This window comes from Lonchura striata, chromosome 3 (genome assembly GCF_050655825.1).
Source record: "Lonchura striata isolate lonStrDom1 chromosome 3, ASM5065582v1, whole genome shotgun sequence".
Taxonomy (NCBI): domain Eukaryota; kingdom Metazoa; phylum Chordata; class Aves; order Passeriformes; family Estrildidae; genus Lonchura; species Lonchura striata.
The window spans coordinates 111,353,153-111,366,250 of NC_140705.1; the positions used below are offsets into that span (position 1 = coordinate 111,353,153).

A 13,098-nucleotide genomic window follows, 5' to 3' on the forward strand; every position below is an offset into this window, starting at 1 on the left:
GAAAGGAAAGGAAAGGAAAGGAAAGGAAAGGAAAGGAAAGGAAAGGAAAGGAAAGGAAAGGAAAAAGGGGGAAAGGTCACACACAAAAAAAGTAAACAAATATACAAAACAAATCCCCACAAAACAAATGAAAATCCCCAAAAGCCCAACCCCTATCTTTTATCAATAAAATCAAGTCCAAATTTAACATAGGATATTATTTTCCCTTTGATAACAAGACTAGCTATAAAATAGGTAACAAATATGCACTGAGACATGGGAAGAGCACAGTGTATTTCCTCTGCTTGGTTGTGAGTGCTGTTTTAGATTGAAGATGGGAGTACAACTTGCAATGATAGCAGCCTTGTGTCTGCCCTTGTGGCAGTCTCTGAAACCTATTCCACTGAGTTCAGCAATATTTCTGCTGTAATATTTTTCTCCAGCTCACCAGGCTGATTCGTTGGCTAGAGGTAATGGAGCAATAGCATTGCAGTACATGTTAAAACCTCCACAGAATATTGGGGAAAGTAAGTTCCTTTATTATCACCCTCTTTGCAATCAAGGAAAGGTGAGTAAGTGGCTGTATGTAAGGAGCTTGTTTTGCAGTAAGCTAAAATAAACACTTGACATGCTAATGAAAGCAACCTTATACCAAACCACTAAAGTATTAATGGTCTCTGTTATTATGCTATTAGCTATATTGTTCTCTCCACACTGTTGGTAGAGAAAAGTAAGTGTGAACTGCACAGCAGATTCTTATGTCAGTGGTTGTATTCCATAGATTTTCACTGCAGAGGTATTGTCTGTGAAAATGGATAGACTAGGAAACCTCTTTTACTCACAGGTTCCCTGCAGTATTTCAGGTTTGACATGTGCAAATATGCCAAACAATTTTCTTGCTTTTCATTCTTTTTTTTTTCTCCTGCCACTTTCCTGCATCCTGGGAGAGTAAAAGCTGCCAGGGATAATTTTTCCTTTCCCTCAGTCAGGTGCATTCATAGATTGAGTGATTGTAAATTGTCAGGTGAACAAAATATGTTTGGTACTAAAGAAAACATATGCATGTTTTACTTCAGTAGCTTCATAACACAATCTTAAAGTGGTTGCATAGACAAAATGGCAGTACTTGTCATAACATAGCAGCCATGAGTTGGCACAAATACCACAGTCACCCATTCTCATCCTCCTTATTGTCACCAAGCAAAGGCAAGCCATTTATACAAAATCCTAACAAAACAAAAATCTTAAATGTTCCTTGTGTCTCTTACCTACCCCACCATGTGTCCTCCCATACGGTGTGTGCAATAGGGAGAAGCAAAACTGTTTGCCCTTTCCTTCTTTACGGGATTTCTCAGATATGAAGCAGAGCCTGCCAAAGAGCTTCCCCATCCATTCCCTCCACGGCCTGTGTGAGACCAATGTTGCATCAAAAATGAGTAACACATCTAGTAGGAGTAGCACAAATGCCTGCTTTTTCTCTTCCTTCAGCAGAAAAATAATCAATCCACGCAGCAAAAGCCATTTTCTTGCCCTCCTTCAAGGGATGTGAAGACAGAACTGGAGCTCTGGAAGTTGTCTTACTCCAGCTTCTCTCATAAGCTGCTCCCCAGATGAATGACCAGATTCCTCCTGATAGATTGATAGGCTGTTTGTTTCCCAGGATCACCTGTGAAGGAGCGGGTCTGTTGGAGTTATTCATCCAGGGTGAACTTTGTCTGCTTTCCATTCACTTGGTGGGAAGGAGAACAGGTTGATGAATGAGCCAAACCACAAAGTTCAAAATGAACACAAATCACCTTTAACAGAGTTGATAGTGTTGGTTCCTTTGCCTGATGGAGTCACCACAATTTGGCCTCTTGGCATTCAAAGGTAACATCACATTTCTGAGTGTTACGTCAGAAATCCAGGCTCACCAGCTGGCACCTGCCTGAATTGGTGGATGCTCTGTCCATGAGAGATGTCAGTCTGACATATATAATAATATATAATATTATACGTTATATATATATATTATTATAATAATATATAATAATGAGAGATTGAAGTACACAGCAGAAATGAGGCAAAATAAAACTTCATGTTAATCTCGACAACTCATTGGTCCAGCAGGTCATGGCCATTCAGTTTGATTCTCACCAAGAGGGAGACACCCTGGTTCCTCATCCCTTCTCCCAAAAAAAGTTTTTGTGAAAAGGCAAAAAGTGCATCATCTTGAGACCAGGAAATAAACCTCTGCTTATGGCTCAATCTTCTAATTGTGAGATTAACATAAGGCTTCCCCTTCCTGCTTCTCCTTTATTTGCCATGAATTTTCCACTCTCTGGCTTCATGGAGAGGGACCCACCATAGTCCATGGCACTTGGCTTGTGCTACTTCCCTCCAAGGTGGGCTCAATCCTCTCTGAATGGTGGCATGCACACAGATGGCTCTTTCTTGCCAGTATGCAGAGATGTTCTAAGAGTCTTCTAACACTGTGCAGGCCTGATTGTCTGTCTCTTTAAGGTATTAATTAATATTATCTAGATTTGAGTTCTTAATATATTTTAATATGTTCTGCAGTTTATGGCAAGGGGTTCTTTTATCCTGTGATAAATTGTAGTTACAGTCATACTTTATATCCCACGGGGCAGTCATATTCTTCAGTAAAGTTTTGCTCCACTCATAATCTACTAAAAATGAACATTGAGATACATAATTATACTTAAAAAAACACAGTCGTTTATTCAGCCTTAAAAGTGTTGCTTTTTATTAAGATAGCTTACAATTGACTGTCTTCTTTTTGCCAGCAAACCTAATCTTTTAATAAAATGTTAAATGAAGATGAAGTAGTACAGAAGAAATTCCCTGGGAAGGATGTGTATCAAACATATCTGTGATAAGTTTCACCTTAATGCAGATGGGTTATGTTTAAAAAGTGGTAATTAACCTCCATCCTTTGTGGATGATAGCTTCTCTTTTTGCTTCTGTTTTGAAGTCCACCATCTGTCCTGACTGATTACAGCTTTCAGAATATTAAGTGATCACCTTGCACTTAGCCAGGGGTAAAGGAGGATGTTATCTGTATTTTCAGTTGTATTTTCTCCTTGAGCAAACATTTCTTAGAAGATTATTTTCATTGGTGAAGTGGCTTCTGCTGTTCCATTAAATTGCCATGCAATGTCTGTGCAAAACTCAGAAAACACAGCTCATTTTGGTCTCCACAGGTGATGTGCAGTCCTGTTGCGTTGGCCATTTACCCATTTGGGTTTCTTTTAGCAACCCAGTGTATGTTTGTGTAACAGCACCAGAAAGACACTTGCAATTCCTCTTTTCACCCTGGATGCTTCGGAGTAGATTGTCTTCCTTCTAAGATGAGCTAAGGTGCAAAACACTAAGTTACTGCAGTGACTAATGCAGTGTTGTCAGAGAAGAATTCTATCCAGTGAACACCTGCAGGGGGCTCATCTCTCCAAGGAATTCATTGCTCATTTTTAAGCATGATGTAAGTAACAGAAAACCATCCTGATTGCTCGGGTCTAGTGCAGGAGATGGGGCTGGTCCTTTCATTCCAAAATGCTGATGCTAAGTAGTCCATGGTTTTGTTTGCATTTTTTGAAGACTTTTATGAGTGTAGTCTTCTCTTTGGCTTCTCTGTCTGTTTCTTCAATTTGTAAAAATCAAAATAGGTCTCAAGCTTTATTTTGACTGTGGCTTGGAAAAGAAACCATGTGGCTGTCCCTTGTCCTGTGTAGTTACTCAGACTTCAGGCACACTGTAAAAATATGAACAAAGGGTAAATTTATATAGTAATGATAAAATTTGAGGATTTATTTCCACTTGCCCTCATGGGGTCATTTTGTTTCTCTTGGATAGGACTAACTGTAGGGCCAGGAGTCAGGGGTTCTTTATACTGCTGTAAACTATGCATCAGCTCACAGGAGCAATTTCTGTCCCCTTTTAGACACTACAAGCACAGTGGCAATACTGTGCAGCACCTGTACTGTACAATCTGAGTCAATGGAGAGTTAGACCCAGTGAAAAGCCAAGTGAGCACAGTGTGTGGGGTTTTTTTGCATCAAAATGCCAATATTATCTTTGTCCTCTGCACAGACTGCCTGTGACATCTCGGGTGTGATATCCATCCATATTCTGGTTGTGTTGGTCAGCCCAGGCTTCCAGGAGATGTCTCCCTTCATTTGTTCTGAACCATCACAGGAATAGTGATGCTCAGCATCTTTGCAATGAAATGTTCCATGTTCCTTGCCCAGCACCTCTCTTGCACAATCTGAGTTAGACCCAGTGGGAAGCCAGGTGAGCATATTTCCAGCACTGAGCTGAGATGAACCAGCATGCTCCTGCATTCCCAGGACTTAATTTTGTGCTGTAGTGTTTCCCTCTGGTTCTTCCCTAACCAGGGGGGTTACAATAAAGCTGAGTTAGCTGTCTTCTGACCCACAGAAGAGTGAAGCAAGGGGGACATGCATGGTGACTTCACCAGGCTTTAGCCAAGACTATTGTATTTCTCAGGACGTTAAATATATTAAATACAACAGTTTTATTTTTAACCTCTGAGATAAGCCACTCAAGCCACAGTTTTCTCATTCTCTTCCCACACTTCTGGACAAAATGCTGCATGGAAATGAAGCACTATTATTTATTGGACTGACAGCTTCACTGGACTGGGTGCATTCACAGTAGCATGTTCAGGGCTGCATCTGCAGCATGGTAATTTCTTGAAGCAGCACAGAGGGAAGAGTCTCATAACTCCATTAAACAATTACTGCAGATAACTCATTACTAACCCTTTAAAATTTACCCCAAAGGGGTTATATACAAGTAATGATTAAAACTGACCTAAATCATAATTTAATTAAAAGAAATTAAAATGAAAACTGAAAATGTTCAGCAACCTCAGGCCACCACATTAATGATTCACTTTAATGTGTTTGTAGTTCTGCAATAATGGCCTTTGTGTCTATGTGCTTCTTGGTTTATGTCTAATATTATTTTACTACTGGAATAGTTTGAAAATGGTTGCAGGCTGTATGATCTCAAGTACTTATATGGATGCACATGTGTTTTTTTCTCACATTTTAGGGGTTTCAGTGAAGCCAGCATATCTACTTGTGTGCAGAATGCAGATCAAGGCCTATATTTTTCACTTTCTCATTAATTAGTTTCTCTGCTATACAATAATGACATATTCATGTCATTAATACGATTACCAAGGCAGTATTTCTGTGCTGTAAAAAGACAGTTCAAAACTGGCGTCCCTTGTCTGACAGATCTCGGTTGTGCTTGTATTTGTTTTGCAAGAGAGAAGCACAGGTCAGGCCATTGGAGAGATGCCAAAGTCACTGGCCATGCAGAAAAGCAGAGGATGCTCCTGAACTTGCATGGCAGAGCCATTCAGAGGTGTAATAGGATCCAGCCTAGTGTGCCAGGATGTGGCACTTGCACAAATTAAGATGAAAGCCTCAGGTATTGGCCCTTTGTCACTTTTATTTCTACCCCAGGAAGGAGGAGGAGGTTTGGAGAAACTGTATTCTAAGCACTGACACTCTATGGATGATAGAGTGAATGATATATATAAATTAATGATTCATATAAATGATTCATATAAATGAAGCTTTCTCTGTAGCAAAAACAATTTTATTATTAATAGCCTCTGTGTTCATGAGTTGGACTAGATGATCCTTGTGGATCCTCTCTAGATCAGGATATTCTGTGATTCTGTGTTGGAGGGGTAGAAATGGACTGTTTTGTACTGATTATGCAGAACTTCTTCCTTGAAATAAAAACATACAGTATCTGCAATTCTGATTTCTTCTGAAAAAATGTCTTTTTGCAGCAGTTTTTGGGGCACGGACTTTAGCCTCATCTCTATGTATGTCACCAGCTGCTTGTGAAGAAAGGTGCTGCTGAGGAGGAGTAGGTGTGTGAGCAGACATTGCACTTCCTCAGCTCTGAAATGGGAAGAGCCAAGAGGCCAGCAGGCTATTAATATTTTTGTCTTGCCATGTTTTGTCACAAGAACAGTGGAAGATGTAAGAAGCCACATATTTCCAGGCTCTAACAGAGAAAATGTTAAGAATACTAAAACCTGCACCAAGGGTTTGTTCCCTGACCTTTCATCAGGATCTTGTCCCAGCCCTATCCTGTCTGATGGCTGGCTTATTATTTATCATATTATCTGCTTCATGTGGGGGCTGCCACTGCAGCTGGCACCTCACTAAGCATGCTAAATCCCTCTCCAGAACAGAAAGTGGGCAGGCACTCCTGGAGAATCCTCTTTTCTGGTGGAGTTAGAAGTGTCACTTACTCTGCCAGCTTGCTGAGCATGCTGATTGATCCTTGTTTAGCCACTTTCCTACCAAATATAACATCTGGGGAGGGGGAAGGGGAATAGAATTTCTTGATGATCTCAAAGAAAATGCCAAAGAAGACAGCAAGAACCTATCAGGCAGTAGTCAACTTGGCAAGAGAAAGTAGAATATATGGACAGAAGAAGGTATTTTAGTGTCTGATGTGCTTATTTTGTTTGTACAGTACTACTGTAATCCTCAAACTTCTATTTTTTATAACTGAATCTCATACCAAGGGGAAAGAAACAGATGTTCTCATTTGTCTTGTGATGGGGCTTAAAATCATTTACATTTTCTGGCCTAAAATGACACGACATGTCATTTGCCACTTCTTGTATCTCCTTTGGAGTGAGTGACAGATTGCTGTTCAATTACCAGTATAATAGAAAAGCAAATATTGTGAGGACAGCTTTCACCTAAAGGAAATACAGTCACTGATTGCTGCAGCAGTGGGAAAAGAAGGATGGCAGATACTGTAGAAGCCATCCAGAGGAAAATACTTTTTTATTATAAATAATGTCGTGGGGAAGACTCAATGAAAATGTACTGGCTCTGGCTTTTCTGCCTGGAGGAAAGGAGAGCCAGGGGTGAATAAAAATATGATGGAAAAATTGTCTCAGTACTCTTGTAAAATATATTTTCAGCTCTTTGCCTTGAGGACGTGCTCCTTAAAGCCTTTCCATTTGCTCGGCACCCAGTTCCAGTGAAGAGAAATAACTGCAGAAAGACTCTTCATCAGTCAAAGACACTCAGTGAGAGACTCATTAGAAGGGTTTTTTTAAAGTAGAACAACATGTTTGTCAAAGACTTTGGGATTAGTCACTTCTCTACTCCATAGTTTGCTTTCTTGTCAGTGTATTCATGCTCTGCTTCCTCTCCTTCTCACAAGATAAACATATACTCCAGATCAAGCAGAGTTTTTAACCATTCCTTCTGCAAGTCATTTATTTGAGCATCACTTGTCCAGTCTTAATTTTTAACATTTCCTTTTCTCTATTTCTGCCAAAGTCACTTGCCAGGCACAACACTTACTGTCAGTACACTGATCAAGATGAATTTTCATGCTATGATCCAGTCACTCTACTGGATTGGGTCAGAGTACAAGATAAGTTTCTGCTTAAAGTCTTTTACATTTTTCTTTCTAAAGGAACAAAATGAAGTGAAAACATTTTGTAACTTAGGTTCTATGAGACCAACTCTAAACAATTAATGTCATGTGAAATAATACGTTTAGAATTGAGATAATGTGGTTTACCTGATAATCTACCAAACCAGATGATCATTTAAACTTTCTCTTGTAGTTTAAATTTTCTCTGAGTGACTTAAGCAAGAGATATAGTTCCTTGGTAATAAATATGAATGAACCCTTGAAATAACTGGTTTTAGTCAAATAAGTTGTGCTCAGAGTCATAATAATGGATGTAGAAACAAGTATCATCTGGAAATGGAGTTTTAAATTGTGAATGCAGTAAGGAATAGCTAGAATTAATTTCATTTATATATCAGTAGTTACATTTATGTCTGACCTGCTTTTTCTGGTTGTGAAATTCTTTCTGCATAGGGTGAAAAAATGTTACACTTGACCATAATTGAATCCTTGAAGCTTTGGCACTGCTCATTTTACAGTGGTGCAATAATCTCTTTTGGTCTGACCTATTGGTAAAGATTTTTCCAGTGCTGCTGCACTGCTGTGTTATAGGATTCTCTTGATTTATGGATTGCTTGCTGCATAGCTTGATGGCACCAAGCCTGTGTTTTAAGAGAAAAGGGGTGGGGCAGATAAATATTTAGCTAACTTCTGGGTTTTGTTTTTTTTTTTCCATGTGGTCCTCCTATTGTGTGTGGACAGGCAGAACTGTGACTTTGAAAACAATACCTTTTGATTTCAAGTCAGGGAAAGAAAAACCCTGCAGCTTTTGTCAGTCCATTCTGGTCATCTGCATAATGCAATTTTTTACAGGAGCTCACTAATGTGCTAAGAAATCACTATGGCAGTCATCCATTAAGGTCGGAATTCCTACAAAGAGTTACCAGGAGGGCAGGAAGCCCAAGTCCCCAGTGATGGCCATCAGCTGCACCCTGCCCACCTCTCTTCTCTCAAGGGAAGGGTGTCCAGTTCCTGCTCCATCTCCTCTCCTCCTGAGAGCAGCTCTGTGCAGGGCCAGCCTTGGAAATCATTCTCCACTAGTCCCATCTGCTGGATGCCAGGAAGAACTGCCTGCTGGAAAGAGGGAAAGCATCATACCTCAGCCTTTAAATATCTGCTGGGTGCAGTGTGCTGCCAGATGGACATCTGCCCGTGGAAAATACGTGCTCTGTCTTCCTTGCATCCACCTAATCACATTGGACCACTGCTATTGCCACCACCAGGTTCCATGGGTTAAGTGAAAGCAAGGTGGCCGACACGAGGAACTTTAGCTGTTTTGTTTTAGAGAAGCTGTAATCAGAAAACCCATCAGCCAGCAAAGATCACAGAAGAAAAATATGTGTATCATTATCAGGACATTTCCAGGCCTGGGAATGAATTTCCCTTCTTGCAATGTATATGCTCAGCAGGCAACTTTTCAAATAATCTCATTGAGGCTGGTGCTCAGCTGTTCTTGTGGTGCTGCAAAGCAGGGAGTGTGGCCATGGCATCTGATCCTGCGTGAAGCTCTGCAGCCTATCATGTTATTATGAAGCTAAAAGAGCCTTTTCCATCCCTGAAAATAGAGAATTCCTGATATATTTCTAATTACCCATTCTCCGTGGTTATTTGCTATTTGGTGCCTGCCTTCCAAAAGGGAGCTGGAGGGTAGAAAATGGATAATGAATGTGAAGTAGTGAAGAAAACAGGGAATGAATGTGAATGTAAAAAGGGGAAAAATTCATTCAGTCCTAGCAATCTTACTTTGGTTTGGTGTGCTCTCTTCATTACAGCCATTTATGATGCTTTTTTTACTTTACATTAAGTGTCATAATGGCTTTTGCTCTAAAATTCAGTTCAGTTGATTCTCACCTTCCATAGGCATTGAAGTAAGTTCTGCAGGTCAGAAGCACAGCCCAAGAATCCTGTTGAAATGCTACAGGAGGAAAATAACCCTAGGAAAAAACCTCTTTATAAAATACGTAGAAGTTCAAGCAAAAATTTTATTTATTGTGGACCCTGTTTAGGGAAACATCCCTCTATTTGGTATTGTTATTTCCAGTGAGCTTATTGAGAGAAAATCTATAATCCTCATCTTGAGAGAAAAAACATGACTGGTTTAAATGGAACTGGTCCTGTTGGCAGGTTTTCTCAGCTTACCTTTACAATCTCTCCTTTTTTATCACAGTGCTTTGCTTAAATTAACAGTTTGTGCTAAATTGGTTATAATTAATATTGCAGTGCTCCAGGTACCAATAAAAAGATATATCATAAATAATTTTTCTGTGTTTTCTTCAATAGGTGGCAATGGCACAGTGGACAAGGAAAACACCGATGAAAGTAAGACAGAGAGCCAAGAAGCAGGTTTGTGCCCAGCTCCTTAAAGGCCTGTCAGGTTTTATCCACTTTGGTGAACAATAACCTTAGTCAGTGCTTTTGAAGGGAATGTTTGTACACTTTCACCAGATTAGCTCAGGTCTTGAGCAATTCTCCCATTAGAGACTGAATCTTCATTCATTATGAATGAATGTGCTGCAGTGCAGGAGTGCAGACCCCTCTCCAGCTCACCAGCTCTACATTCTTCCTTTCAGGTGACTAATCTAGCTAATCGTCTCACAAGGAATAACTTTTTTTTCTCCTCTCTGGATAGAATAGGAATGAAGGAAAGAAATTTGGGGAAGGAGGAAGCAAGCAGCAGGCTCCTTCTCATGAAAATTCAACTCCTGAATATTTTTAAAGGGTATTTTCAAGTTTTAAAAAATTGCCTGCACAAGTCACAATGGTTATGAAGATTTAAATCCATAGAGAAAAATATTACATATGCTGTGAGTGAATGTCAGAACTCACAAATGGTGGGTTTTGCAGGTGTCAACGCTTATAAATTCTAGTGAGTTCAGTATGTCAGAATATAGTGTCACTCCATGCTCACAAGAGATTTTTTTTTTCTGTTTGTTTTTTTTTTTTTCCTGTTCTGTTTGGTTGTTTATGGTTTGCACAACTCTGTTCCTTCCAAGAGACAGCTAGAATGACTTACTTACCAAAAGACCTGAAGTGGCAATCGAAATGTCTCTCTATTACCTTATTTATTAAGTATTTCTTTAACTGTAGTATTACGTGTAGCACACAGTTTTTCTCATTTGATTAGGATTTCTTTCCCATTGTAATGCGGAATGTTCCTTAAACATATTTAAACCAGAAAGAATAAAAGGGTTTTTCTTTGGAATTTCTTGAGCTGAAGGTAGCCAGTCAGCAAACACAGCAGATAAATTTAGACGGCCTGGGTTCCTGACTTACCTTATTTGTTTCCTGTATTGTGGTAATGAGAAGTCCACTGAATGAGGGTCTTTTTCTCATCCTGTGCATTGGCCACTGTGTAGGTAGAAGGGCAGCTTTTCTCTCTGCCTTCCACAGGTAACTGTTCTTCAACTGAGTGTTGACATCTGATGTTGCCTGTACGTGTTTGAAGCCCTTCTGTGCTTCATGTCCTTTTTGTCACCTCTTCTGCCTCTTAATGTGGGGCAGGCAGTGCCAGGTGAAGCCAGAAGCAAACAGTGTTACAGAATGAAATAGATTCCCATGGACCTCAGCAAACTTTATCCTCCCCAAGATAAGGGTATGGTGGTGTTTTGTAAGTGCTGGAGGGCAACCACATATCCTACCCTGGTTTTTCACTTTCATGCTAGTTGTATTTTAAACAGGCCCAGGGGACCAGGGAGAAGAATGAGCTATTCTGTGTGAATTGAAATTCTCTTTTGAATCCCTGACTAGACTGTGGCATATCTTTTTTCCTAGCAATTTTGAGCTTTTAACTTTACCAAGTACTACTTGACTGCCAGCTCACCTAAGAGCTAAGACTGCCTGGAGCTCCTGGCTCCAATTGCTGAGGTTCCTGTTAAACCTGATTATAGCTTTTGCAGATGCCCACTGTGCTTGTCAGTGATAGTCACTCTGAGGGTGTGAGTTTGATTGAATAAAATACTCTTTTTTTTTCCCCCCAAGAGAATTAAGGAATATTTGCCTCTTGAAACTACTTCTTTGCTGTAGGTGTTTTTAATGCATTATGCTTTTCCCAAAACTGCTTGTTATGACTTGTTGCAACATGAGCTGTCAGAGCTGGTTTATCAGAGCAGTGATATACATTCTTTTGCTATCTTGTATTGGTACTCATGTTTCATTATTCTCATGAAGAGTGTCAAATAAAAGATCCAGATATTTGAGGTCCCAGATCCAGAAAATTTCATACTTTAGGGACACGATTTAGGTACATACCTAAATATAATGCCATGCCCACTCATAGCCCAGTACTCAACTCCTTGACCCTGGGCAGATGGTGTTGCAGGAAAAAAATGATTTGCCTTATCAATTTTCCCTCCTGGTTCAGATAGTCACAGGAACAGAGCGCCACAATTAGCCCAAGTTGGTTACAGCCATTTAATGAGTCTCTGCAGTTTTCTGCTCTATGCACTGCAGAGAAAAAGCATCACCAGGAGCTTTGAGGTTGCTGCTTTTTCACCCCTTCTTGGCAGTAGAAAATGACCTGATTTTCCAAGGTACACAGTTGTATGCTTAGATTTCTAAACACTATGAGTGACCACTTTTAGGAGCAATTCCCCCCAATGTTAAAGTTCTTATTTGTATTATCTAAACCAAAGGCATAAACTTCTTCTGAGTGCAACAAATCATATACTGCGATATTGTGAAAGAAAATATAGGACAAAAATTTGATGCTTTATCTTAGCTGGTCCATTACATAAGGATTTTTATATTCTCATTATAGTGAAAAATATCATTATATTATAAAGAAAAGTATATATTATAAAGAAAACTATTGTAGTGGAGAAAACAGTAATATTCTGAAAAGACTGAAAATTTTAAACTGTGTGAGGTTTTTTTAAAGTCTGACCTCCAGTCTGTCATCAATGAGCTTCACAGTTAACACGTGGAAAAACAACAAGGCAGGTGGTTCTGAGGTCTTATTTCAATCTAGTTAAAAGTACTTGATGGCTATATAAGGAAAATATTTTCCCAGAATCATCAGCAACAAGTCTTTTGAAAGAAATTAAAATCTAGACATTAAAATGAAAGTTTATAAAGACTTTTAGAACTACAAAAAATAGCAAGAAAATAAAATGTTTTCACTTTCACTGTTGATTTAAGTTCAGGTACCAGTTGTATCTATTAACTACAATAGTTTTACCTGCATGCTCTACTATTAAAAAACTGCAAGCTGCAGAATTTTAGGGACTTTCTAATTTCAGACCTGATTCAAGAAAGCTTCTATTTTCAGGAAAGCATTTGCATCTAGTCATTTGGATTCCAGTAGGATTCATAGACATAATTCAATTTAAGAATGACTTAATTATTTTTTTTCAAAATATATGGGTTAAATGAAAAAAAGAAATCTCAGAGCAAATAGAATACCAGTGTACCCATTAAACCAATAGCTGTTCCTCTCTCTTTATTATGAGAAATTGAAATACAGATTTAACCTGCCTGTATTGGAATGTTAGATTACACCTTGCTTGGGGAAGATGATCAGACCAGTAATAGCCAGTGAATGGATGGAAGCCCAGTAAATGAAATTCAGGTCTAATGTCTTGTCTCAATAAGGCATAACACTTTTTTTCAGTAAAGTGGTTCATCAGTTTT

General features: G+C 39.2%; 1 protein-coding gene across 7 annotated transcripts in view; it reads left to right on the forward strand.

The window, feature by feature from the left end:
- MACROD2 (mono-ADP ribosylhydrolase 2) overlaps nucleotides 1–13,098 on the forward strand; it is an 845,784-nt gene that overhangs the window by 787,087 nt on the left and 45,599 nt on the right. For all 7 annotated transcript variants that reach the window (XM_085577219.1, XM_077781852.2, XM_021527839.4 and 4 more), the window contains one exon: nucleotides 9,751–9,813. In XM_085577219.1, coding sequence (XP_085433345.1) covers nucleotides 9,751–9,813 — 63 coding nt within the window. The remainder of the gene's footprint in view (nucleotides 1–9,750; nucleotides 9,814–13,098) is intronic.